Raw genomic sequence first — 27,391 nt, 5'->3', positions numbered from 1 at the left:
GATGTCCTAAGAAGACACATAACAGGATGTGACGTCCTAAGAAGACACATAACAGGATGTGATGTCCTAAGAAGACACATAACAGGATGTGATGTCCTAAGAAGACACATAACAGGATGTGACGTCCTAAGAAGACACACAACAGGATGTGATGTCCTAAGAAGACACATAACAGGATGTGATGTCCTAAGAAGACACGTAACAGGATGTGATGTTCTAAGAAGACACATAACAGGATGTGATGTCCTAAGAAGACACACAAAAGGATGAGACGTCCTAAAAAGACATCCTAAGAAGACACATAACAGGATGTGATGTCCTAAGAAGACACATAACAGGATGTGATGTCTTAAGAAGACACATAACAGGATGTGAAGTCCTAAGAAGACACATAACAGGATGTGAAGTCCTAAGAAGACACATAACAGGATGTGATGTCCTAAGAAGACACATAACAGGATGTGATGTCCTAAGAAGACACATAACAGGATGTGAAGTCCTAAGAAGACACATAACAGGATGTGATGTCCTAAGAAGACACATAACAGGATGTGATGTCCTAAGAAGACACATAACAGGATTTGAAGTCCTAAGAAGACACATAACAGGATGTGATGTCCTAAGAAGACACATAACAGGATGTGAAGTCATAAGAAGACACATAACAGGATGTGAAGTCCTAAGAAGACACATAACAGGATGTGATGTCCTAAGAAGACACATAACAGGATGTGATGTCCTAAGAAGACACATAACAGGATGTGACGTCCTAAGAAGACACACAACAGGATGTGATGTTCTAAGAAGACACATAACAGGATGTGATGTCCTAAGAAGACACATAACAGGATGTGATGTCCTAAGAAGACACATAACAGGATGTGAAGTCCTAAGAAGACATATAACAGGATGTGATGTCCTAATAAGACATACAACAGGATGTGACGTCCTAAAAAGACATCCTAAGAAGACACATAACAGGATGTGACGTCCTAAGAAGACACATAACAGGATGTGATGTCCTAAGAAGACACATAACAGGATGTGACGTCCTAAGAAGACACATAACAGGATGTGACGTCCTAAGAAGACACATAACAGGATGTGACGTCCTAAGAAGACACATAACAGGATGTGACGTCCTAAGAAGACACATAACAGGATGTGACGTCCTAAGAAGACACATAACAGGATGTGACGTCCTAAGAAGACACATAACAGGATGTGATGTCCTAAGAAGACACATAACAGGATGTGATGTCCTAAGAAGACACATAACAGGATGTGACGTCCTAAGAAGACACATAACAGGATGTGACGTCCTAAGAAGACACATAACAGGATGTGACGTCCTAAGAAGACACACAACAGGATGTGATGTCCTAAGAAGACACACAAAAGGATGAGACGTCCTAAAAAGACATCCTAAGAAGACACATAACAGGATGTGATGTCCTAAGAAGACACATAACAGGATGTGATGTCTTAAGAAGACACATAACAGGATGTGAAGTCCTAAGAAGACACATAACAGGATGTGAAGTCCTAAGAAGACACATAACAGGATGTGATGTCCTAAGAAGACACATAACAGGATGTGATGTCCTAAGAAGACACATAACAGGATGTGAAGTCCTAAGAAGACACATAACAGGATGTGATGTCCTAAGAAGACACATAACAGGATGTGATGTCCTAAGAAGACACATAACAGGATGTGAAGTCCTAAGAAGACACATAACAGGATGTGATGTCCTAAGAAGACACATAACAGGATGTGAAGTCATAAGAAGACACATAACAGGATGTGAAGTCCTAAGAAGACACATAACAGGATGTGATGTCCTAAGAAGACACATAACAGGATGTGATGTCCTAAGAAGACACATAACAGGATGTGATGTCCTAAGAAGACACATAACAGGATGTGATGTCCTAAGAAGACACATAACAGGATGTGATGTCCTAAGAAGACACATAACAGGATGTGAAGTCCTAAGAAGACACATAACAGGATGTGATGTCCTAATAAGACATACAACAGGATGTGACGTCCTAAAAAGACATCCTAAGAAGACACATAACAGGATGTGACGTCCTAAGAAGACACATAACAGGATGTGATGTCCTAAGAAGACACATAACAGGATGTGACGTCCTAAGAAGACACATAACAGGATGTGACGTCCTAAGAAGACACATAACAGGATGTGACGTCCTAAGAAGACACATAACAGGATGTGACGTCCTAAGAAGACACATAACAGGATGTGACGTCCTAAGAAGACACATAACAGGATGTGACGTCCTAAGAAGACACATAACAGGATGTGACGTCCTAAGAAGACACATAACAGGATGTGATGTCCTAATAAGACACATAACAGGATGTGATGTCCTAATAAGACAATACAAACCTCTGCAGATGGCTGATGACCAGCTTCTGGATGCTGGAGTAAGATGATTCAATGGTCTGGCCCAGCTTCTTCAGGCCCTTGGATGAAGAGCAGAGAAACAACTAGAAATGCTCAGGCCGCTCAGTACAAGAGGAGCAATAACATCTGTATTAAAAGATCCATGACTGAAATGTGAGATAATCTACTGCATATATTTTAATTGCAACTTTTTAACAGTTTTAGCACGCTGACATCTTTGCCAGACTTAAGTCCGTGGTCTCGGGCACGATGAGAAGAGAGATAGCGGCTATGGCGAGGAAATTGCACGCCTGTATCACGCTGCTAACGCTAACGAGAGCTAAATGCTACCGTGGATTCCCTCTCCCAGAAATGTGAAGATCTTGAAAGTCGCTGGAGGTGGAACAATATTCGTGTGGAGGGCAGCGAAGGCCTTCCTCCCTTAGAGTTTACGACCCAGATCCTGCAGGATGTGCTTGAACTGAACGACAGGCCCATTTTGGACCAGGCCCGCCGCATTTTTGTGAGCTGCCCCGAAACGCGGCGAACCTTCCTCCTTGGGAGTGAATTTATTTCAAACTGGCAACCAGATTCTACGCCGGGGCTGGCGAAGCTTCCCCGCTCTTTGACATGGGCAGGGGGACCCTGATCTTTCCCGACTTCACTGCGACAATCCATCCATCCATCCATCCATCTTCTTCCGCTTATCCGAGGTCGGGTCGCGGGGGCAGCAGCCTAAGCAGGGAAGCTCAGACTTCCCTCTCTCCAGCCATGTGGTCCAGATCCCAAGGCGTTCCCAGGCCAGCCGGGGAATATAGTCTTTCCAACGTGTCCTGGGTCTTCTCATGGCCTCCTACCAGTCGGATGTGCCCTAAACATCTCCCTTCGGGTGGCATCCTGAGCAGATGTCCAAACCGCTCGATCTAGCTCTTCTCCATGTGGAGGAGCAGTGGCTTTACTTTGAGCTCCCCCCGGGTGGCAGAGCTTCTCACCCCATCTCTAAAGGAGAGCCCCGCCACCCTTTACTGCGACCGTGGCTGGGAAACGGGCCGCCTTTGGCCCAGGGAAGAGGAGGCTGCACCCCGGCATTAGTGAATCTTGGTCTTTGCTACAGATCACTTTGGAAGATCCACCACAAGCAGCGGGCTCCGACATTAAAACAGGAGTCGCCACAGATTCAATCTAGGAGGCATGCTCACATGCAAGCTGTCCGTCGCAGGGATGAGTCTTGAAGACTACAAGTCCCAGAAGTGTACAATATCTTCAGGGCTCAAATGTATCCACGGCAACAGCCGTGACCGCCCTCGTCACTTGCAGTAATGCCCTAAAAAAATGGACCTGCATCGGCAGCAACAACATGCCGTGACCGCCCTTGACTTTTCACTCGTTAATGGAATAAGGATGTAACGGTTAATAGTATAATGATAATTTGCGATAAAATTCCAGACGGTTACTAACACTGTCTATGTCATGATCCGTCTTCTTCCGCTTATCCGAGGTCGGGTCGCGGGGGCAGCAGCCTAAGCAGGGAAGCACAGACTTCCCTCTCCCCAGCCACTTGGTCCAGCTCCTCCCGGGGGATCCCGAGGCGTTCCCAGGCCAGCCGGGAGACATAGTCTTCCCAACGTGTCCTGGGTCTTCCCCGTGGCCTCCTACCGGTCGGATGTGCCCTAAACACCTCCCTAGGGAGGCATTCGGGTGGCATCCTGACCAGATGCCCGAACCACCTCATCTGGCTCCTCTCCATGTGGAGGAGCAGCGGCTTTACTTTGAGTTCCTGCCGGATGGCAGAGCTTCTCACCCTATCTCTAAGGGAGAGGAAACTCATTTGGGCCGCTTGTACCCGTGATCTTATCCTTTCGGTCATGACCCAAAGCTCATGACCATAGGTGAGGATGGGAACGTAGATCGACCGGTAAATTGGGAGCTTTGCCTTCCGGCTCAGCTCCTTCTTCACCACAACGGATCGATACAGCGTCCGCATTACTGAAGACGCCGCACCGATCCGCCTGTCGATCTCATGATCTACTCTTCCCTCACTCGTGAACAAGACTCTGAGGTACTTGAACTCCTTCGCTTGGGGAAAGATATCCTCCCATGATCATGTTTTGTTATTTTCTGTTAGTTTCGGACTACCTAAGTTGGAGTTTGTGCACCTCTGGGTTTGTTTTAGTTTCCGTGGGGATTAATTGGGTTCACCTGCCTCTGGTTAGTGGTCGGCACGGTCACCTGTTGTCGACCACTAATCCGAGAGCTATTTATTCACCTTTCTCGCCACGCACAGTCTGGCTTCATTGTTTGTTTCATGCAACAACTTACGTTAGTATTTCTTGACTCCTAGTTTATGCTTCCTGAGCTAACTTGGTACCTTCCTGTGCAATCGGCACGTTTTTCCTTTTGCTTGTTTCCTGTTTGGCTACGATTTGTGGTGAATAAATCATCTCCTACCTCACGCTTTCGTCCGGAGTCGTCCGTCTGCATCCCAGGAGAACGACCGCACAGTAAGATGCGGCCCCCGCGTAGCGGTCTAATTTTTTAATTTCAGAAAAACGTCATTTATTAATGCATTTTAGGCAACACAAAGTTGTAGTGGAAAATTTCTGTCCGAGGGTTACCTCCAAACTAAATGCATTGGGAGGGACACGACATGAGAGGTCAAGTCACCCTGACCAAGTTGGTGGGGTGACATTTGAACATTGGACAGTAACATAAGTTGTTGTACTATAATCAGATCATCAGGGAGCGTATAAATAAGAAGGAAAGACCAATCCTAGTGTGCGCTCTTATTAATTCCTTTCACGAGAGGCACAATCTTTCGTCTCCGAAGACACTGTCTATACCAGGGGTGCCCATTACGTCGATGGCGAGCTACCAGTCGACCGCGGGGGGTGTGTCAGTCGATCTCCAGCCAGGCTTTTAAAAAAAATAGACCTAAAAATGAGTGATCATCAATCTTCACCAAGACGTCACTTAAATGACATTCACGGTACCGGAGGGTCTTGTGAGATGACGCTGGCTGCTGCAAGATCATTATTATGAAAATATGACCGAGAGGAAGGCGAGAAACACTTTTTATTTCAACAGACTCTCGCGCCGTACCTTCCGTCAAAACTCTAAAGGCCGACTGCACATTTCCTATCTTCACAATAAAAGCCCTGCTTCATGCTGCCTGCGCTAACTAAATACAGAGTCTCGGAAAACTGGCGTGCACAGGCGATCCCTCAGAAAGCTGGCGTGCACATCACTTGTGCACGCCAGCTTTCCGAGACTCTTATTTTGTTAGCGCAGGCAGCATGAAGCAGGGCTTTTATTGTGAAGATAGGAAATGTGCAGTCGGCCTTTAGAGTTTTGACGGAAGGGACGGCGCGAGAGTCTGTTGAAATAAAAAGTGTTTCTGGCCTTCCTCTCTGTCATTTTTTCATAATAATGAACTGGCACCAGCCAGCGTCATCTCACAAGACCCTCGGGTGCCGTGAATGTCAATCAAGCAAGCTACGGAATTTGCCGCCAATGTTTTTCTTGTAAAGTGTATGGAAGCTGGATGAATTAGATGCCAAAAACCAACCACTTTCATGTGGTATTGTACAGAAAGAACAACTTTTTTTCTCCTCCATTTGAAAATGTGGGCGTTTTCATCATTACTGTCTGATTCCAATCAATGCAAGTCATCAGAATCAGGTAAAACACCAACTTATATTCTTGTCTTGTGAAAGAAAGACATCTATATGTGTTACACATGCTTGTATTATCATTAAACACATTTAACTTGTTTACAAAAATGTCTCTTTCATAAATAAATAAATATAAATGATATATATAAATGAGGTAGATCCCCTCGAGTTGGTCAATTGAAAAGTAGCTCGCCTGCAGAAAAAGTGTGGGCACCCCTGGTCTATTGATTCGATCCAAATTGGTACTATCTGATTATGAGTAAATAAACTCCTGTAACAAACTCTCTATTGTTCCTGTATAAGATTCGGGCTGGTCCACCACATACAATTGGCGTTACCAAACAGGATGAGGCCCCGGGTTAAATCCCCTACATTTCTACCACAAAATCAAGCGGACTGACAACACAGACTTTGCTCCGGAGATTTCCCCTCAGAAAAAACAAAACCAAGCGCTTGGTTTAATGTCATTTCCCCTTGCTTTACGGCGTGCGTTTAAGAGCGCACTGTTGTGTTAAGATGAAGACAGGTGTGGACAATATTGGAGACACTTGTCCCCACACTAAAAGTATATAGCGAAGGACAAAACTATTTGATGTTGCTTTTAGTTTCTCAATAGAGCATCCATGTGACTGAGAGTTAATGAGGTGAGGAAACAAAGAACATTGTCACAACTTGTTTATAAATGGTAAATTGGTTATATTTGTACATCGCTTTTCTACCTTCAAAGCACTCAAAGCGCTTTGACACTATTTCCAAATTTACCCAATCACACACTGAAGGCGGGAGCGGCCACGCAAGGCGCTAACCAGGACAAATCAGGAGCAAGGGTGAAGTGTCTTGCTTAAGGACACAACAGACGTGACTAGGGTGGGGGAAGCCGGGGATTGAACCAGGAACCCACAGGTTGCTGGCACTGTCGCTCTGCCAACCGAGCCACGGCGTACATCATTATGTCATCACGAGATTGTTTTATGAATACTATCACGAGGTAATATTGCAGAACGTTGTAGGACTAAATCATTATGTCATTACTACATTGTTTAAGAATACTATCACAAGGTAATATTGCAGTATGTTGTAGGACTATATCATTAAGTCATCACTACATTGTTTTATGAATACTATCAAGAGGTAATATTGCAGTATTTTGTAGGACTACATCGTAATTTCATCACTACATTGTTTTATGAATACTATCACGAGGAAATATTGCAGTATTTTATAGGACTACAACAATATGTTATCACTACATTGTTTAAGAATACTATCACAAGGTAATATTGCAGTATTTTTGGACTACATCATTATGTCATCACTACATTGTTTTATGAATACTATCACAAGGTAATATTGCAGTATTTTGTTGGACTACATCATTAAGTCATCACTACATTGTTTTATGAATACTATCACAAGGTAATATTCCAGTATTTTATAGGACTACATCATTATGTTAGCCCGACATTGTTTTATGAATACTGGCAATACTATCACAAGGAGTATTTATAAAGGACTACATCATTCAGTCAACACTTACCTTGACAGTCAGCTGGTTGACAAGAAGAGCCTGCAGTTCAGGACTGTACAGAACAAACACAATAAAAAATTAAAAAAAATACACATAAACATATATATAATAATAACAATAATTGATTTTATTTCTAGAAAGCACTTTACATTAAGCAAACAACCTCAAAGTCCTACAGTGTATTAAAAAAATTAATTCAAAGATAATAAAAATGAATAAAAATAAAAACTAGAACTAGCACCTTTTCTAAAAGCATTCACAGTATGTGGTGCCCTCAGGTGGTCAGGGAGAGTGTTCCACAAACTGGGAGTGGCAGTATATACACATACATACATACATACATATACACATATACATATATATATATATATATACACACACACACACATACATATATATACACATATATAAATGCATATAAATATCTATACATATATATATATATATATATACACACACATATATATATCGACATATATACATATATGTATATATATACACATATACGTACATATACATATATATACATTTACGTGTATATATATATATAAATATATATACATATACGTATATATATATATATGTACATATACATATCGTCTGGTGGTGATTCGGCGTCTGGTGGTGATTCGGCTTCAAGTGGGAATATGTCGAACAGACAACCGTAATAAGTCGACCATGCGGTACAAGCGTTGCTATAAAAAGTAGCATTACTGCTAATAAGTAGCATCATTTGAAAAGTCTCTCGCTAGAGAAGGAAGAGAATTTCATAACCATAGTAACCTACCACATTGTGAAGGACGAATACTATTTGATTTCCTATTATGCAGCTCATTTTTATTTGGCACTTATAATGTCTCTGACAATCTTGCACTTTATGTTTTGGAAATGATTTGAATGTTTGTGCCATTGCTTAATAACTTTAATAAATACACATTTGGTCAATTGACTTAGTTGTGATTTCCCTCTCTGCATGAAAGATTAAAAGTAGCATATATTAATGCAGTATGAAGAAGAATGTTTTAATGCATACACATATAATCATCATACTACTGATTATACTGTAATTATTTGCATCAAGTGTTCATTCAAGGCCGAGGCAAAATATCGTAATATATATCGTATATCGCGATATGGCCAAAAAATATCACCGTATTAAAAAAAGGCAATATCGCCCAGCCCTAATATATATATATATATATAATTCTTTGAAGGATGAATATGAATTTAATATAATTTGTGCAATTGTAAAGCCTTGATTTTAGAGATGTTACTACACAGTCCTAGCCATAAATGCAATGTAATCATAGTTGGAATTAGGGTTGTACAATATACCGGTACTAGTATAGTTTTGCAATACTAATGAATCCAAATCGGTACTATACTTTGTTTGAAAAGTACCGATTCCCCATGTATATATATATATATATATATTTTTTTTAATGGGCATGATGGTGCGTCGTCACGTTGTGGCATTGCAGGTTTTACGAGCAGAGGAGCATGTTTGGCAGCGCGCACACACAGAGTACTTACAAGCAGGCACACTGTGTAGACAGAAAAGGGAGAATGGACACATTTTTGTGTTAAAAATAAAGATGAAGTTGTAAAACTGAAATTCCCTCAGGAAGAGGTGCTTTAAGACATGGCTAGCTAGCTAGCAGCTAACATCCATCCGCAGTCGGCAGTGTTTTAGCTGCTTCTAAATGACTAATCCTGGCCTCCATGGCGACAAAAAGTACTTTTCTTACAAGTATCATAACTGCAGGAGGAGGAATAGCTAAACAGGCTTCACTAAACACCGTAGCTCACCGTAGTTCCTGAATGCAAATAAATGCCATGGGTGGATCTACAGTACACCTGACATCCACTGTAATGATACCAAGTACAAGAGCGTATCTAGTCAATACCACTACGATTACATCGATATTTTGTATCGTCACAAAATCTTGTTTCCTTTTTTCAAAATTAATATTGTGTTTATAAAGTCAGGAAATATGTCCCTGGACGCATGAGGACTTTGAACATGACCAATGTATGATCCTATAACTACTTGGTATCTGATCGATGCCTAAATGTGTGGTATCGTCCAAAACTAATGTCAAGTATCAAAGAAGAGAAGAATAAGTGATTATTACATTTTAACAGAAGTGTAGATAGAACATGTTAAAACAGAAAATACGCAGAGATTAACAGTTAATGAACAAGTGGATGAATAATCATTTTTTACAGTTTGTCCCTCATATGTGTACAAAATAATAGGTGTATAAATGACACAATATGTTACTGCATGCGTCAGCAGACTAATTAGGAGTCTTTGCTTGTTTACTTACTACTAATAGACAAGTTGTTTAGTATGTTCAACATTTTATTTAAGGACTAAATGACAATAAGAAACATATGTTTCATGTACTCTAAGATTTTTTGTTAAAATAAAGCCAATTATGCCATTTTTTGTGATCCCCTTTATTTAGAAAAGTATTGAAATGCATTTTGGTACCGGTACCATAATACTGGTATCGGGACAACGCTACTTGCAATAATAACTTATTTCAGTTTTGTTTCCTTAGTTTGGGTTTTGGCCAGGAATTTTACATCGCAAGGCTGTGTCTCCACCCACTGGACACCATGTGTACTGCAGGGCTAGACAAACAAGTCAATGGCGTTTTAAAATCGTGTTTTTATCACCTTCGTCTTTTAGTAAAGGTTAAACCGTTTATATCTTTTAACCTTTTTGAACAAGTGGTGCATGCTTTTATTTCAAGTGGCCTGGACTACTGCAATGCACTTTATGCTGGCATTAGCCAAAAAGCTCTCTCCCGGTTGCAGTTAGTCCAGAACGCGGCAGCAGGACTTTTAACAGGGGCCAGGAAACGCCAGCATATAACCCCAATTCTTCAGAGTTTGCACTGGCTCCCTGTTCATTTTAGAATTGATTTTAAAACATTGCTGTTTGTTTTTAAATCTTTACATGGACTGGCACCTCAATATATCTCGGACCTCATCCAAATTTACATCCCTGCGCGCGCTCTGAGGTCCGAAAGCCAGCTCCAGCTCGTGGTGCCCAAGACCAGACTTAAGACCAGGGGAGACAGGGCCTTCTCTGTGGTCGGCCCTAAGCTCTGGAACACTCTGCCGCTCCATGTTCAAACTGCTTCCACAGTGGACTCTTTTAAGTCTCGTCTTAAGACCCACTTTTATTCTTTGGCTTTTAACACTACGGGAGTTGTGTGGTCCTCTGTTGTCCTCTGTGTTTTTTATACACTTTGATTTTTATTTTACTGTTTTAATTGATTTTACCCTTTAAAATAGTTTTTAATCATATTTGTTTTTATATTGTTTGTATTTTTATTCATTTTTTGTTTTATTCAGTCATTGGTGGAGCATAATATTGTTTTTAACATAGCTGTGCAGCACTTTGGAAACGTTATTGTTGTTTAAATGTGCTACATAAATAAAGTGGATTGGATTGAAGTGTGTCTCACCTGGACTGTCCCCACAGAAGCAGCTCCAGAAACTCGTCTTGCACCTGAGTGCTGGTGTTCTTCTCCTGCACACAAAAGAAGAAGTGCTGATGATCTCCCAAGTATCAGCGCCAGCCAGTGAGCGAGCGAGTGAGTCAGTGATCCACCTGCACAAACTTGGTGAGCCTGAGGTCCATCTGCATGAGGATCTCCTCCCACGCTTCACACATGCACGTGAGCGACAGGTGCAGGTACTGCATCAGGGTGGAGATGTGGGTGAACTTGCGCGCCATCCTGGTGAGCTCGGGCAGGCAGTCGGACAGCAGGCCCGTGTCCAGCTGCAACCATCACGTTTTAATCGCCGTACCAGTCATTCAAAAATGAGTCTGCGTCGCATATCAAATCAAGCACAATAAAGAGCCACTACAAAACTGTGTAAAGCTTAAACACAACAATATAAAGCTCCAACACAACAATATAAAGCCCCAACACAATAGTGTAAAGCCTCAACACAACAATGTAAAGCCACCACACAATATAAGGCCGTCACACAAAAATATAGATCCGCCACACAACAGTATAAAGCCACAACAATAGTGTAAAACCACAACACAACAATGTAAAGCCACAACACAAAAATATAAATCCGACCACACAATATAAAGCCACAACACAATAGTGTAAAGCCTCAACACAATAGTGTAAAGCCACACCACAACAATGTAAGGCCACCACACAATATAAGGCCGTCACACAAAAATATAAATCCGCCACACAACAATATAAAGCCACAACAATAGTGTAAAACCACAACACAACAATGTAAAGCCACAACACAAAAATATAAATCCGCCACACAATATAAAGCCACAACACAATAGTGTAAAGCCACCACACGATAGTGTAAAGCTACCACACAATAGTGTAAGCCCACCACACAACAATATAAAGCCACAACACAAAAATATAAATCCGACCACACAATATAAAGCCACAACACAATAGTGTAAAGCCTCAACACAATAGTGTAAAGCCACACCACAACAATGTAAGGCCACCACACAATATAAGGCCGTCACACAAAAATATAAATCCGCCACACAAAAATATAAAGCCACAACAATAGTGTAAAACCACAACACAACAATATAAAGCCACAACACAAAAATATAAATCCGCCACACAATATAAAGCCACAACACAATAGTGTAAAGCCACCACACGATAGTGTAAAGCTACCACACAATAGTGTAAGCCCACCACACAACAATATAAAGTTGCCACACAATAGTGTAAAGCAGGGGTCACCAACGCGGTGCCCGCAGGCACCAGGTAGCCCGTAAGGACCAGATGAGTCTCCCGCTGGCCTGTTCTAAAAATAGCTCAAATAGCAGCACTTACCAGTGAGCTGCCTCTATTTTTTTAAATTGTATTTATTTACTAGCAAGCTGGTCTCGCTTTGCTCAACATTTTTAATTCAACGAGAGACAAAACTCAAATAGAATTTGAAAATCCAAGAAAATATTTTAAAGACTTGGTCTTCACTTGTTTAAATAAATGTATTTATTTATTTATTTTTTTACTTCGCTTCTTATACTTTCAGAAAGACAATTTTAGGGGAAAAAATACAACCTTAAAAATTATTTTAGGATTTTTAAACACATACCTTTTTACCTTTTAAGTTCCTTCCTCTTCTTTCCTGACAATTTAAATCAATGTACAAGTAAATGTATTTTTTTATTGCAAAGAATAATAAACAGATTTTAATTTAATTCTTAATTTTAGCTTCTGTTCTTTCGACGAAGAATATTTGTGAAATATTTCTTCAAACTTATTATGATTAAAATTCAAAAAAATATTCTGGCAAATCTACAAAATCTGTAGAAAAAGATTTGAATCTTATTTCAAAGTCTTTTGAATTTCTTTCAAAATTTTTGTTCTGGAAAATCTAGAATAAATAATTATTTGTCTTTGTTAGAAATATAGCTTGGTCCAATTTGTTATATATTCTAACAAAGTGCAGATTGGATTTTAACCTATTTAAAACATGTCATCAAAAATATATATTTATTGTGAGAAATCATTAAGATGATCAGTGTTTCCACAAAGATAAATATCATTAATTATTAATAATAACATAGAGTAAAGGTAAATTGAGCAAATTGGCTATTTCTGGCAATTAATTTAAGTGTGTATCAAACTGGTAGCCCTTCGCGTTAATCAGTACCCAAGAAGTAGCTCTTGGTTTCAAAAAGGTTGGTGACTCCTGGTGTAAAGCCACCACACAATAGTGTAAGTCCACCACAAAACCATATAAAGTCGCCACACAACAGTGTAAAGCAACAACACAACTATATAAAGCCACCACACAACAATATAAGACCGCCACACAACTATACAAAGCCACAACACAATACTGTAAAGCAGGGGTGCTCACACTTTTTCTGCAGGCGAGCTACTTTTCAATTGACCAACTCGAGGGGATCTACCTCATTTATATATATCATTTATATTTATTTATTTATGAAAGAGACATTTTTGTAAACAAGTTAAATGTGTTTAATGATAATACAAGCATGTGTAACACATATAGATGTCTTTCTTTCACAAAGACAAGAATATAAGTTGCTGTATTACCTGATTCTGATGACTTGCATTGATTGGAATCAGACAGTAATGATGATAACGCCCACATTTTCAAATGGAGGAGAAAAAAAGTTGTCTTTTCTGTACAATACCACATGAAAGTGGTCGGTTTTTGGCATCTAATTCATCCAGCTTCCATACACTTTACAAGAAAAACATTGGCGGCAAATTCCGTAGCTTGCTTGATTGACATTCACGGCACCCGAGGGTCTTGTGAGATGACGCTGGCTGCTGCCAGTTCATTATTAGGAAAAAATGACAGAGAGGAAGGCCAGAAACACTTTTTATTTCAACAGACTCTCGCGCCGTCCCTTCCGTCAAAACTCTAAAGGCCAACTGCACATTTCCTATCTTCACAATAAAAGCCCTGCTTCATGCTGCCTGCGCTAACAAAATAAGAGTCTCGGAAAGCTGGCGTGCACAAGTGATGTGCACGCCAGCTTTCTGAGGGATCGCTTGTGCACGCCAGTTTTCCGAGACTCTGTATTTAGTTAGCGCAGGCAGCATGAAGCAGGGCTTTTATTGTGAAGATAGGAAATGTGCAGTCGGCCTTTAGAGTTTTGACGGAAGGTACGGCGCGAGAGTCTGTTGAAATAAAAAGTGTTTCTGGCCTTCCTCTCGGTCATATTTTCATAATAATGATCTTGCAGCAGCCAGCGTCATCTCACAAGACCCTCCGGTACCGTGAATGTCATTTAAGTGACGTCTTGGTGAAGATTGATGATCACTCATTTTTAGGTCTATTTTTTTTAAAAGCCTGGCTGGAGATCGACTGACACACCCCCCGCGGTCGACTGGTAGCTCGCCATCGACGTAATGGGCACCCCTGGTGTAAAGCCACCACACAATAGTGTAAACCCACCACACAACAATATAAAGTCGCCACACAATAATATAAAGCCACAACACAATATAAATCAATTGGAGGTATCTGCCATTTTTGTTTTGATGACCAATGGCGTCAGGCAGACAGACTTGAGTAACGTTTAGCGTCCTAATCCTTAACAGTTCATATAAAGTTTGCCGTTCTCAAGTCCAATGTTTTCCCTTTTTTTAATACCGATAAAAGCAATGTATTTCCTTCTAAAACCATGTTGGCTCCATGACAATCTTCCTGAAGACAAAAATATCAAAGTAGTTGAATTTTAAATCCATGTATTGCTCCACCCCTCATTATTATTGGACCATTTCCTTCCAGCTGACATGTGACACACTAATGTTGGACCCGACCTCATCAACAATGACAAGCCTCATTTCAAAATAATATTGATTATTAATTGTGCAGCCCTGACTTGCAATCTTCTTACCTGAACAAAGGAGATCTCTGGATGGTCCTCAGCCGACCTCACCTCAGTGATGACCACCAGAGACTTGAGGTCGCTGGCCAGACTGATGCTGCGACAACGTCCTGCAACCTGCAGAAATAAAGTATCTGTAACGGACGTCTCGGACAGGTGTGTACAAAAATACTAATTCATATAGAAGGACAGGTGTGTACAATCCTGCTAATTAATATAGTAAGACAGGTGTGTACAATCCTGCTAATTAATATAGTAAGACAGGTGTGTACAATCCTGCTAATTAATATACTAGGACAGGTGTGAACAATCCTGCTAATTAATATACTAGGACAGGTGTGTACAAATCTACTAATTAATATACTAAGACAGGTGTGTACAAAACTACAAACGATATACTAGGACAGGTGTGTAGAAAATTGCTGATTATTATACTAGGACAGGTATGTACAAAACTACTAAATATTATACTAGGACCGGTTTGAACAAAGGTACTAATTGATATACTAGGACAGGTGTGTACAAATCTACTAATTAATATCCTGTATAATAGTCATCGCCGCACAGTGAAAGCATCTAACGGAGGTCTAGGACAGGTGTGTACAAAATCTGCTAATTAATATACTAAGACAGGGGTGTACAAAGCTACTCATTAATATACTAGGACAGGTGTGTACAATTCTACTAATTTATACTAGGACAGGTGTGTACAAAACTACTAATTATTATAATAGGACAGTTGTGTACAAATCTACTAATTAGTATACTGTATAATAGTCATCACTGCACAGGGAAAGTATCTAACTGAAGTCTAGGACAGGTGTGTACAAAAACTGCTAATTAATATACAAGGACAGGTGTGTACAAGATCTGCTGAATAATATACTAGGACAGGTGTGTACAAAACTACAAATGATATACTAGGACAGGTGTGTAGAATATTGCTAAATATTATACTAGGACAGGTGTGAAATTGCTAAATATTATACTAGGACAGGTGTGAACAAAGCTACTAATTGATATACTAGGACAGGTGTGTACAAATCTACTAATTAATATCCTGTATAATAGTCATCGCTGCACAGTGAAAGTATCTAAAGGATGTCTAGGACAGGTGTGTACAAAATCTGCTAATTAATATGTACAAAGCTACTCATTAATATACTAGCACAGGTGTGTACAATTCAACTAATTTATACTAGGACAGGTGTGTACAAAACTACTAATTATTATAATAGGACAGTTGTGTACAAATCTACTAATTAGTATACTGTATAATAGCCATCACTGCACAGGGAAAGTATCTAACTGAAGTCTAGGACAGGTGTGTACAAAAACTGCTAATTAATATACAAGGACAGGTGTGTACAAGATCTGCTGAATAATATACTAGGACAGGTGTGTACAAAACTACAAATGATATACTAGGACAGGTGTGTAGAAAATTGCTAAATATTATACTAGGACAGGTGTGAACAAAGCTACTAATTGATATACTAGGACAAGTGTGTAAAAATCTATTAATTAATATACTGTATAATAATCATCTCTGCACAGTGAAAGTATCTAACTGAAGTCTAGGACAGGTGTGTACAAAATCTGCTAATTAATATACTACAACAGGTGTGTACAAAACTACTAATTAGTACACTAGGAAAGGTGTGTACCAGAATATTAATATACTAGGACAGGTGTTAATATACTAGGACAGGTGTGTACAACACTACTAATTATTATAATAGGACAGTTGTGTACAAATCTACAAATTAATATACTGTATAATAGTCACCACTGCATAGGTAAAGTATCTAACTGAAGTCTAGGACAGGTGTGTACAAAAACTGCTAATTAATATACAAGGACAGGTGTGTACAAGATCTGCTGAATAATATACTAGGACAGGTGTGTACAAAACTACAAATGATATACTGGGACAGGTGTGTAGAAAACTGCTAAATATTATACTAGGACAGGTGTGTAGAAAACTGCTAAATATTATACTAGGACAGGTGTGAACAAAGCTACTAATTGATATACTAGGACAAGTGTGTAAAAATCTATTAATTAATATACTGTATAATAATCATCTCTGCACAGTGAAAGTATCTAACTGAACTCTAGGACAGGTGTGTACAAAATCTGCTAATTAATATACTACAACAGGTGTGTACAAAACTACTAATTAGTATACTAGGAAAGGTGTGTACCAGAATATTAATATACTAGGACAGGTATGTACAAAACTACTAATTATTATAATAGGACAGTTGTGTACAAATCTACTAATTAGTATACTGTATAATAGTCATCACTGCACAGGGAAAGTATCTAACTGAAGTCTAGGACAGGTGTGTACAAAAACTGCTAATTAATATACAAGGACAGGCGTGTACAAGATCTGCTGAATAATATACTAGGACAGGTGTGTACAAAACTACAAATGATATACTAGGACAGGTGTGTAGAAAATTGCTAAAATTTATACTAGGACAGGTGTGAACAAAGCTACTAATTGATATACTAGGACAGGTGTGTAAAAATCTATTAATTAATATACTGTATAATAATCATCTCTGCACAGTGAAAGTATCTAACTGAAGTCTAGGACAGGTGTGTACAAAATCTGCTAATTAATATACTACAACAGGTGTGTACAAAACTACTAATTAGTACACTAGGAAAGGTGTGTACCAGAATATTAATATACTAGGACAGGTGTGCACCAGAATATTAATATACTAGGATAGGTGTGCACAACACTACTAATATATTATATTATAATATATGACTTTTATACATATAATATATATATATATATATATATATATATTTATTATATAATATATAATATATATATATATATAATATAATATAATATTATAATATAGTATATTATTTGTATAATATACTAGGACAGATGTGTACAAACCTACTAATCACTATACTAGGACAGGTGTGTACAAAACTACTAATTAATATACTAGGACACATGTGTACAAAACTACTCATTATTATACTACGACAAGTGTGTACAAAACTACTAAGTAATATACTTGGACAGGTGGGAACAAAGCTACTAATTATTATACTCGGACAGGTGTATACAAAACTACAAAAAAATATCCTGTATAATATTCACCACTGCACAGTGAAAGTATCTGTAACTGAAATCTAGGACAAGTGTCTAAAACCTGATTATCTACACTATATTTGGTATACAATGCATCCATATCAGTATATTCTGTATAAAAGTCATCCATATCAGTATATTCTGTATAATAATCATCCATATCAGTATATTCTGTATAAAAGTCATCCATATAAGTATATTCTGTATAATAATCATCCATATCAGTATATTCTGTATAAAAGTCATCCATATCAGTATATTCTGTATAATTTTCATCCATATCAGTATATTCTGTATAAAAGTCATCAATATAAGTATATTCTGTATAAAAGTCATCCACATGAGTATATTCTGTATAATAATCATCCATATCGGTATATTCTGTATAAAAGTCATCCATATAAGTATATTCTGTATAATAATCATCCATATCAGTATATTCTGTATAAAAGTCATCAATATAAGTATATTCTGTATAATAATCATCCATATAAGTATATTCTGTATAAAAGTCATCCGTATCAAGTGTCTTACAGCGGCTAAGGATGCAATCTTGTACATGCCGTAGGCGTAAAGCTCCACGTTTCCTGCCTCTCCTCCAAGGGCAAGTATGTTCAGCCTGCACAGAAAGAAAATACTTTGCAAATAACGAGTCAACTGCTTAATAAATAGAGACAAGTTACCTGACTTCTCCCAGCAGGTTCATGATCTTGTCAGACTTTTCCTCGCTGCAGCAGAAATAAACAAGAGTCAGTATCTCCAGGACACTGGGGAGGAGATGCTAAGGTGGTCTTACCTAAAGAGCATGGATGTTGTGCTGTAGCTAAACAGCAAGAGGTATGAAATGAAACATGACAGCAGCAGGTCACCCAGGCGGATGATTTTGGTCATCTGACGTGTTCCACTTACCTTTTGGGCAGCGATGCTAGTTTGGGGAGGAACAGCTTGGATTCATCTTCTGACTGACAAAAGGAGCCCAGGGCACTGGAGCACATCGAGGACGACAACAACATTCATGCTAACTACCCTGGAGGCACAAGAATATATAAAGCAGCCTACCTGCTCTCCCCTGTCACCTCCATCCAGCACATGCAGCTGACCGGCTCCTGCATGAGGAACACGTGGAGAACCTCCGCTTTCTCCACACCGCACAGAACCACCTGTTTTGTATCGCCCAAGCTGAAGGCCAAAACTGAGCGTTCAGGAAGAAAGGGAACGATTCGGTGAGAAGAGCTGGCAACAGGAGCTCTAGCAAGACTGACTTTTGCCGTCGGGTCTCCAGGCCAGTGCGCTGATCTCCTTGCCGATGTGCTCGCTGGGCGCCAGGCTCCACACCCGCTGGAAGTTCACCAAGCGATGTAGCAGAAGCTACGGACAGGGAGGAGTCAGAAAACATTAAAGATTCTGGCAGGCTCATTTAGCATATGAATATTTAAACAGACTAATAAAACATATGAATATTAAGACAAACTAATAAAACATACATATTTAGGCAGACTAATAAAACATAAATATAAGGACAGACTAATAAAAGTTAAAAACGCAACAATTTGGGCAGACTTTTGGACAGACTCCTAATGCAGATTTTAGAAAAAGGCACTGATTACCTTGATGTTGGCCAACTGAGTCTGTCCGTAAGTTTGCAAGAGCAGTCCAATTTTCAGCGTGTCATCCCGGACGAGCCCCCAAATTGTTGCGTTTTTGGACCTGTTCTTCCTTCGGTCAACGCCCCCAGATTGTTTGATGACACATAAGTTGGTTTCAAATCAATCAGAGACAGAGGTTGCTCATTTTTCTATTTTATTACCAAAGCGCCTTGGGAGATCAATCTATATACAACATTTCAAAGCTCAGTCTAAATTGATCTAATCCTAAAATGGCAGTTTCTCCCTCCTCACTCACTCTCACCCGCCCCTCTTCTTCTCCTCCCTACCTTGGACAGTTGAGATAACAGATTGTTATGTCTTCATTCACAGATTCCAAATTCAAGGTCTATGTAAAAGGCTACACTTTAGCTGTTCTAAAATCTGACTAGGAAATAAAAAGACAACCAAATCCAACATAAAACATGCATATTAAGACAAACTAATAAACATGAATATTAAGACAGACTAATAAACATGAATATTAAGACAGACTAATAAAACATGAATATTAAGACGGACTAATAAAACATGAATATCAAGACAGACTAATAAACATATCAATATTAAGACAGACTAATAAAACATGAATATTAAGACGGACTAATAACACATGCATATTTAGACAGACTAATAAAACATAAATATAAAAGAAAGATGTATAAAACATTATTAAGACAGACAAATAATACGTTAATTTTGAGACAGACTAACAAAACGTGAATTTTAAGACAAACTAATGAATCACATGTATATTAAGATAGACTAATAAAACATGAATATTGACACAAACTGATAAAACATAAATGTTGAGACAAACTAATAAAATATATGTATATTAAGACAGACTAATAAAACATATAAATATTTAGACAGAATCAGCAAAAGCAATCATGAATATCAAGACAGACTAATACAACATATGAATATTGAGACTGACTAATAAAACATGAATATTAAGACAGACTAATAAACATGAATATTAAGACGGACTAATAAAACATGAATATTAAGACGGACTAATAAAACATGAATATTAAGACAGCTAATAAAACATGAATATTAAGACCGACTAATAAAACATACGAATATTAATTAAGACAGACTAATAAAACACATGCATATTAAGACAGACTAATAAACATGAATATTAAGACCGAATAATAAAACATGAAATATTAAGACAGACTAATAAAACATGAATATTAAGACAGAATAATAAAACATGAATATTAAGACAGACTAATAAAACATGAATATTAAGACGGACTAATAAAACATACGAATATTAATTAAGACAGACTAATAAACATGAATATTAAGAAAGACTAATAAACATGAATATTAAGACAGACTAATAATACATGAATATAAGGACAGACTAATACAACATGAATATTAAGACAGAATAATAAAACATGAATATTAAGACAGACTAATAAAACATGAATATTAAGACAGACTAATAAAACATGAATATTAAGACGGCTAATAAAACATGAATATTAAGACGGACTAATAAAACATACGAATATTAATTAAGACAGACTAATAAACATGAATATTAAGACAGACTAATAAACATGAGTATTAAGACAGACTAATAATACATGAATATAAGGACAGACTAATAAAACATGAATATTAAGACAGAATAATAAAACATGAATATTAAGACGGACTAATAAAACATGAATATTAAGACGGCTAATAGAACATGAATATTAAGACGGACTAATAAAACATATGAATATTAATTAAGACAGACTAATAAAACACATGCATATTAAGACAGACTAATAAACATGAATATTAACACAGACTAATAAAACATGAATATTAAGACGGACTAATAATACATGAATATAAGGACAGACTAATAAAACATGAATTTTAAGACAGAATAATAAAACATGAATATTAAGACGGCTAATAAAACATGAATATCAAGACAGACTAATAAACATATCAATATTAAGACAGACTAATAAAACATGAATATTAAGACGGCTAATAAAACAGGAATCTTAAGACAGACGAATAAAACATATGGGATAGATTGATTGGCAACACTAAATGGTCCCTAGTGTGTGAATGTGAGTGTGAATGTTGTCTGTCTATCTGTGTTGGCCCTGCGATGAGGTGGCGACTTGTCCAGGGTGTACCCTGCCTTCCGCCCGATTGTAGCTGAGATAGGCGCCAGCGCCCCCCGCGATCCCAAAAGGGAATAAGCGGTAGAAAATGGATGGATGGATGGATTAATTAAGACAGACTAATAAAACACATGCATATTAAGGCAGACTAATAAACATGAATATTAACACAGACTAATAAAACATAAATATTAAGACAGACTAATAAAACATGAATATAAAGACCAACTAATGAAACATAAGAAGATTTATAGACTCTAATAAAATTACACATCTGTAGACGGAATAGATTGCATGGTTGAATGTAGTGTACCTCCCCGGTGGTGCTGGCCAGAGCAATCAGGTCTCTCCTGGGCGACCATGCCATGAACAAGACGGTGTTAGGAAGCTGCTTCTCTCCTACTTGATGGAAGGCTGGCATCTTTCGTGCTGCTAAAAAAACAACTTTGTTGAAACTTGATCATCTCATTACTACAACCTTACATACAGTACCATACACATACTAAGTGGCTTAGTGGTTAAAGTGTCCGCCCTGAGATCGGTAGATCGTGAGTTCAAACCCCGGCCGACCCATACCAGAGACTATAAAAATACTATAAAACCTCCGTGGTTGGCACCCAGCATCAAGGGTTGGAATTGGGGGTTAAATCACCAAAATGATTCCCGGGCGCGGACACTGCTGCTGCTCAATGCTCCCCTCACCTCCCAGGGGGTGAACAAGGGGATGGGTCAAATGCAGAGGACACATTTCACCACACCTAGTGTGTGTGTGACTATCATTGGTACTTTAACTTTAATTTAACAAATACAGACCATTAGATAATTACTAATACAGACCATCAGATCATTACTAATACAGACCATTAGATAATTACTATTACAGACCATTAGAGCAGTACTAATACAGACCATTAGAGCAGTACTAATACAGACCATTTAAATCAATACTATTACAGATCATATTAGATCAGTACTAATACAGACAAGTAAATCATTACTACTACAGACCATTAGAGCAGTACTAATACAGACCATTAGATCATTACTAATACAGACCATTAGATCAGTACTAATACGGACCATTAGATCATTACTAATACAGACCATTAGATCAGTACTAATACAGACCATTAGATCGTTACTAATACAGACCATTAGATCAGTACTAATACAGACCATTAGATCAGTACTAATACAGACCATTAGATCAGTACTAATACAGACCATTTAAATCAATACTATTACAGTTCATATTAGATCAGTACTAATACAGACAAGTAAATCATTACTACTACAGACCATTAGAGCAGTACTAATACAGACCATTAGATCATTACTAATACAGACCATTAGATCAGTACTAATACAGACCATTAGATCATTACTAATACAGACCATTAGATCAGTACTAATACAGACCATTAGATCGTTACTAATACAGACCATTAGATCAGTGCTAATACAGACCATTAGATCAGTACTAATACAGACCATTAGAGCAGTACTAATACAGACCTTTTGAGCAGTACTAATACAGACCATTTAAATCAATACTATTACAGATCATATTAGATCAGTACTAATACAGACCAGTAAATCATTACTAATACAGACCATTAGAGCAGTACTAATACAGACCATTAGATCAGTACTAATACAGACCATTAGATCAGTACTAATACAGACCATTAGATCGTTACTAATACAGACCATTAGATCAGTACTAATACAGACCATTTAAATCAATACTATTACAGATCATATTAGATCAGTACTAATACAGACCATTAGATCATTACAGATACTAATACAGACCATTAGATCAGTACTAATAAAGACCATTAGATCGTTACTAATGCAGACCATTAGCTCATTTCTAATACAGACCAATAGATCATTACAAATATAGACCAATAGATCATTACTAATATAGACCATATTAGATCAGTACTAATACAGACCATTAGAGAATGACTAATACAGACCATTTGCAGCCCTTTGAGACACTCGTAATTTAGGGCTATATAAGTAAACATTGATTGATTGATTGATATTAGATCATTCCTAATACAGACCTTTAGATCATTCCTAAAACAGACCATTAGATCATTACTAATACAGACGATGTTAGATCAGTACTAATTCAGACTATTAGATTATTATTAATACAGACCATATTAGATCAGTACTAATACAGAACATATATTACTACAAATATAGAAAATATAATATTATTACAAATACAGAACATATGATATTATTACAAATACAGAACATATCATATTATTACTAATACAGAACCTATTACATTATAAGTAATACAGAAGATACAATAATTAACTATTACAGAACATATCAGATTAAAACTAATACAGAATAGATAAGATTACAATGAATAAAGAATATATAAGATTATAACCAATACAGAAGATATAATATTATTACTAATACAGAACATATAAGATTAAAACTAATACAGAATATATGAGTACAATTAATAAAGAATATATAAGATTATAACCAATACAGAAGATATAATATTATTACTAATACAGAACATATTAGATTATGCCCTGCGATGAGGTGGCGACTTGTCCTTCCGCCGGATTGTAGCTGAGATAGGCACCAACGCCCCCCCGCGACCCATAAGGGAATAAGCGCTAAAAATCGGATGGATGGATATGATATTATTACTAATACAGAACATATAAGGGCTTCACGGTGGCAGAGGGGTTAGGGCGTCTGCCTCACAATACGAAGGTCCTGCAGTCCTGGGTTCAAATCCAGGCTAGGGATCTTTCTGTGTGGAGTTTGCATGTTCTCCCCGTGAATGCGTGGGTTCCCTCCGGGTACTCCGGCTTCCTCCCACTTCTAAAGACATGCACCTGGGGATAGGCCCCTCCCACCTCCAAAGACATGCACCTGGGGATAGGTTGATTGGCAACACTAAATTGGCCCTAGTGTGTGAATGTGAGTGTGAGTGTTGTCTGTCTATCTGTCTTGGCCCTGCGATGAGGTGGCGACTTGTCCAGGGTGTACCCCGCCTTCCGCCCGATTGTAGCTGAGATAGGCGCCAGCGCCCCCCGCGACCCCGAAAGGGAATAAGCGGTAGAAAATGGATGGATGGATGGACAGAACATATAATATTATAACTAATTCAGAAGATATATTATTACTAATACAGAAGATACAATATTATTACTAATACAGAACATATTAGATGATTACTAATAGAGAAGAGCTCGACGAAGTGGCTGGGGAGAGGGAAGTCTGGGTTTCCCTGCTTAGGCTGTTGCCCCCGCGACCCGACCTCGGATAAGCGGAAGATGATGGATGGATAATAGAGAAGATATAAGATTATAACTAATAGAGAATATATAATATTACTACTAATACAGAAGACAGAATATTATTACAAATAGAGAACATATAATATAACTAGTACAAAAGTTATGAGATGATTTAGTCGACTACACAACATGAAGTTATTATGTTTACGATGTTTACTTACCTTCTCCCCGAACGTCGCGTTGCAGAGAGAATAATCCAGGCTGGTGTTCCTTACATAAATCAGGTAGAGGAGACTACTAATGTTGTTGCTCTGCAGCTTCACAACAATAAAGAAAATCAACAAAATTTCAGCCAACAAACTACTCGGTTTTGCTAGTACACGGCTGGCGCCATTTTGTTCCGTCACAACCAATCACAACGAAGCTACGGCAAGTCGGAGGGACAAACTCTATCCGAGTTTAAAATGGCGGGTATGGTTCTATTTGGCAAGCTTTTATAATAATCCATCCATCCATTAGCTACCGCTTGTCCCTTTTGGGGTAATAATAATAATAATAACAATATTAATATTTATAATTATACGATTTTTAATGAGCAAGAGAACGCAGGTGTTGCTGTAATAATAATTTATCAAATAAACAGGTATATAATGAATATAAAATAAAAGGGTAGTGCTGTAATAATAACTTATAGGAAAAATAACGCAGGTATTGCTATGTAATAATATGTAAAAGAAAAAGGTAATACTGTAATGATAATATATAAAAGAAAAAGGCAATACTGTAATAATAATCAATAAATAGACAAAGGTAATACTGTAGTAAAAACCAATATGACAAAAAGATGATATTGTAATAATAATCTATAAAACAAAAAGATAATACTGTAATAATAGTCTATAAGAGAAAAAGGGTAATACGGTAATAATAATCTATAAAAAAACACAAATATAATACTGTAATAATAGTCTATAGGAGAAAAAAGGCAATATAGTAATAATAATAATCTATAAGAGGAAAATGGTAATACTGTAAAAACAATCTATAAGAAATAAAATGTAATGCTGTAATAATAATCTATAAGAGAAAAAGATAATACTCTCATAATAATCTACGAAAGAAAAAGGTAATACTGTAATATTAACCTAAAAGAGAAAAATGTAATATTGGAATGATAATCTATAAGAGAAAACGCTAATACTGTAATAATAATCTATAAGAGAACAAGGTAATATTGCAATAATTATCTATAAAAGAAAAAGGTAATACTGTAATAATAATCTATAAGAGAAAAATGTAATACTGGAATGATAATCTATAAGAAAAAAAGGTAAAACTGTAATAATAAACTATAAGAGAAAACGGTATTATTGTAATAATAATCTAACAGAAAGCATCACGTGATCCATTGATTGGCAATGGTTGATAATTGAAAAAAAATTAAAATAATAAATGTTGACTCTTGTTGGCTGACAATGCAGCTTCAAAGCTTTCAGACAAAAAAAAGTAAAATAAAGGTTTAGATGACCAAATAATGCAAATTCAAATGATACCTTGTGGTATGAATTAATTTAAATTCAATTATTCCATATTGTTCATACATGATAACACATTGAAGTGTTTTAATATTCTAGCAATTATAACTTATATTTTAAATGGTGTATTCATATTTTGTATATTACATATTATTAGATTAAAAACAGTTTCCAATTTGGCCAACATTTTTATTCAAATTATTTTGTTGTTTATTTATTTTATATATTTTTTTTATTATTGTTTGTATTTTGTGTATTTTTTAGTCATACTAATAATGAAAAAAAAAAAAAAAAAGTCATGAAGACTTTTTAACCCAGTGAGCTAACAAAGTGAATCTGTTTAAAGGAAGTGAAGTATGAAAAAAATCAATGAGTACGTGCATTAAAAGCAGCATCACAAAGAGGCAATAAAAACATAAAGCAGCATAAAAACAGCATAAAAAAACAGTATAAAAAGTAGCATAAAAACATGAACAACAGCATAAAACGTATGAAGTAGCATACAATAGCATAAAAAGCAGCATAGAAAGCGACATGAAAAAGTATAAAAGCAGCATAAAAGGTATGAAGCAGCATAAAATAGCATAAAAAGCAGCAAAAAAGCGACATGAAAACAGTACAA

At 37.3% G+C, this 27,391-nt stretch overlaps 1 protein-coding gene across 2 annotated transcripts in view; it reads right to left on the bottom strand.

Moving 5' to 3' along the window:
* Nucleotides 1-25,666, bottom strand: part of anapc4 (anaphase promoting complex subunit 4) — a 50,622-nt gene extending 24,956 nt beyond the window's left edge. Inside the window, exons 1-13 of one of the 2 annotated variants that reach the window (XM_061888831.1) lie at nt 25,456-25,666; nt 22,258-22,376; nt 19,411-19,516; nt 19,208-19,340; nt 19,058-19,132; nt 18,945-18,971; nt 18,832-18,876; nt 18,683-18,767; nt 15,028-15,135; nt 11,242-11,412; nt 11,096-11,160; nt 7,623-7,665; nt 2,418-2,494 (exon numbers count right to left, since the gene is read on the bottom strand). In XM_061888831.1, the coding sequence (XP_061744815.1) occupies nt 2,418-2,494; nt 7,623-7,665; nt 11,096-11,160; nt 11,242-11,412; nt 15,028-15,135; nt 18,683-18,767; nt 18,832-18,876; nt 18,945-18,971; nt 19,058-19,132; nt 19,208-19,340; nt 19,411-19,516; nt 22,258-22,365 (1,043 nt within the window). In that variant the 5' untranslated portion in view covers nt 22,366-22,376; nt 25,456-25,666. The remainder of the gene's footprint in view (nt 1-2,417; nt 2,495-7,622; nt 7,666-11,095; nt 11,161-11,241; nt 11,413-15,027; nt 15,136-18,682; nt 18,768-18,831; nt 18,877-18,944; nt 18,972-19,057; nt 19,133-19,207; nt 19,341-19,410; nt 19,517-22,257; nt 22,377-25,455) is intronic. The other variant, XM_061888832.1, reaches the window with a different exon arrangement.
* Nucleotides 25,667-27,391: the final 1,725 nt, after the last annotated feature.

This window comes from Nerophis ophidion, linkage group LG26, assembly GCF_033978795.1.
Source record: "Nerophis ophidion isolate RoL-2023_Sa linkage group LG26, RoL_Noph_v1.0, whole genome shotgun sequence".
In the NCBI taxonomy this organism is placed as follows: Eukaryota; Metazoa; Chordata; class Actinopteri; order Syngnathiformes; family Syngnathidae; genus Nerophis; species Nerophis ophidion.
Note: the sequence above shows the minus strand (reverse complement) of the source record. Positions and strands in the feature narration are given on the sequence as shown.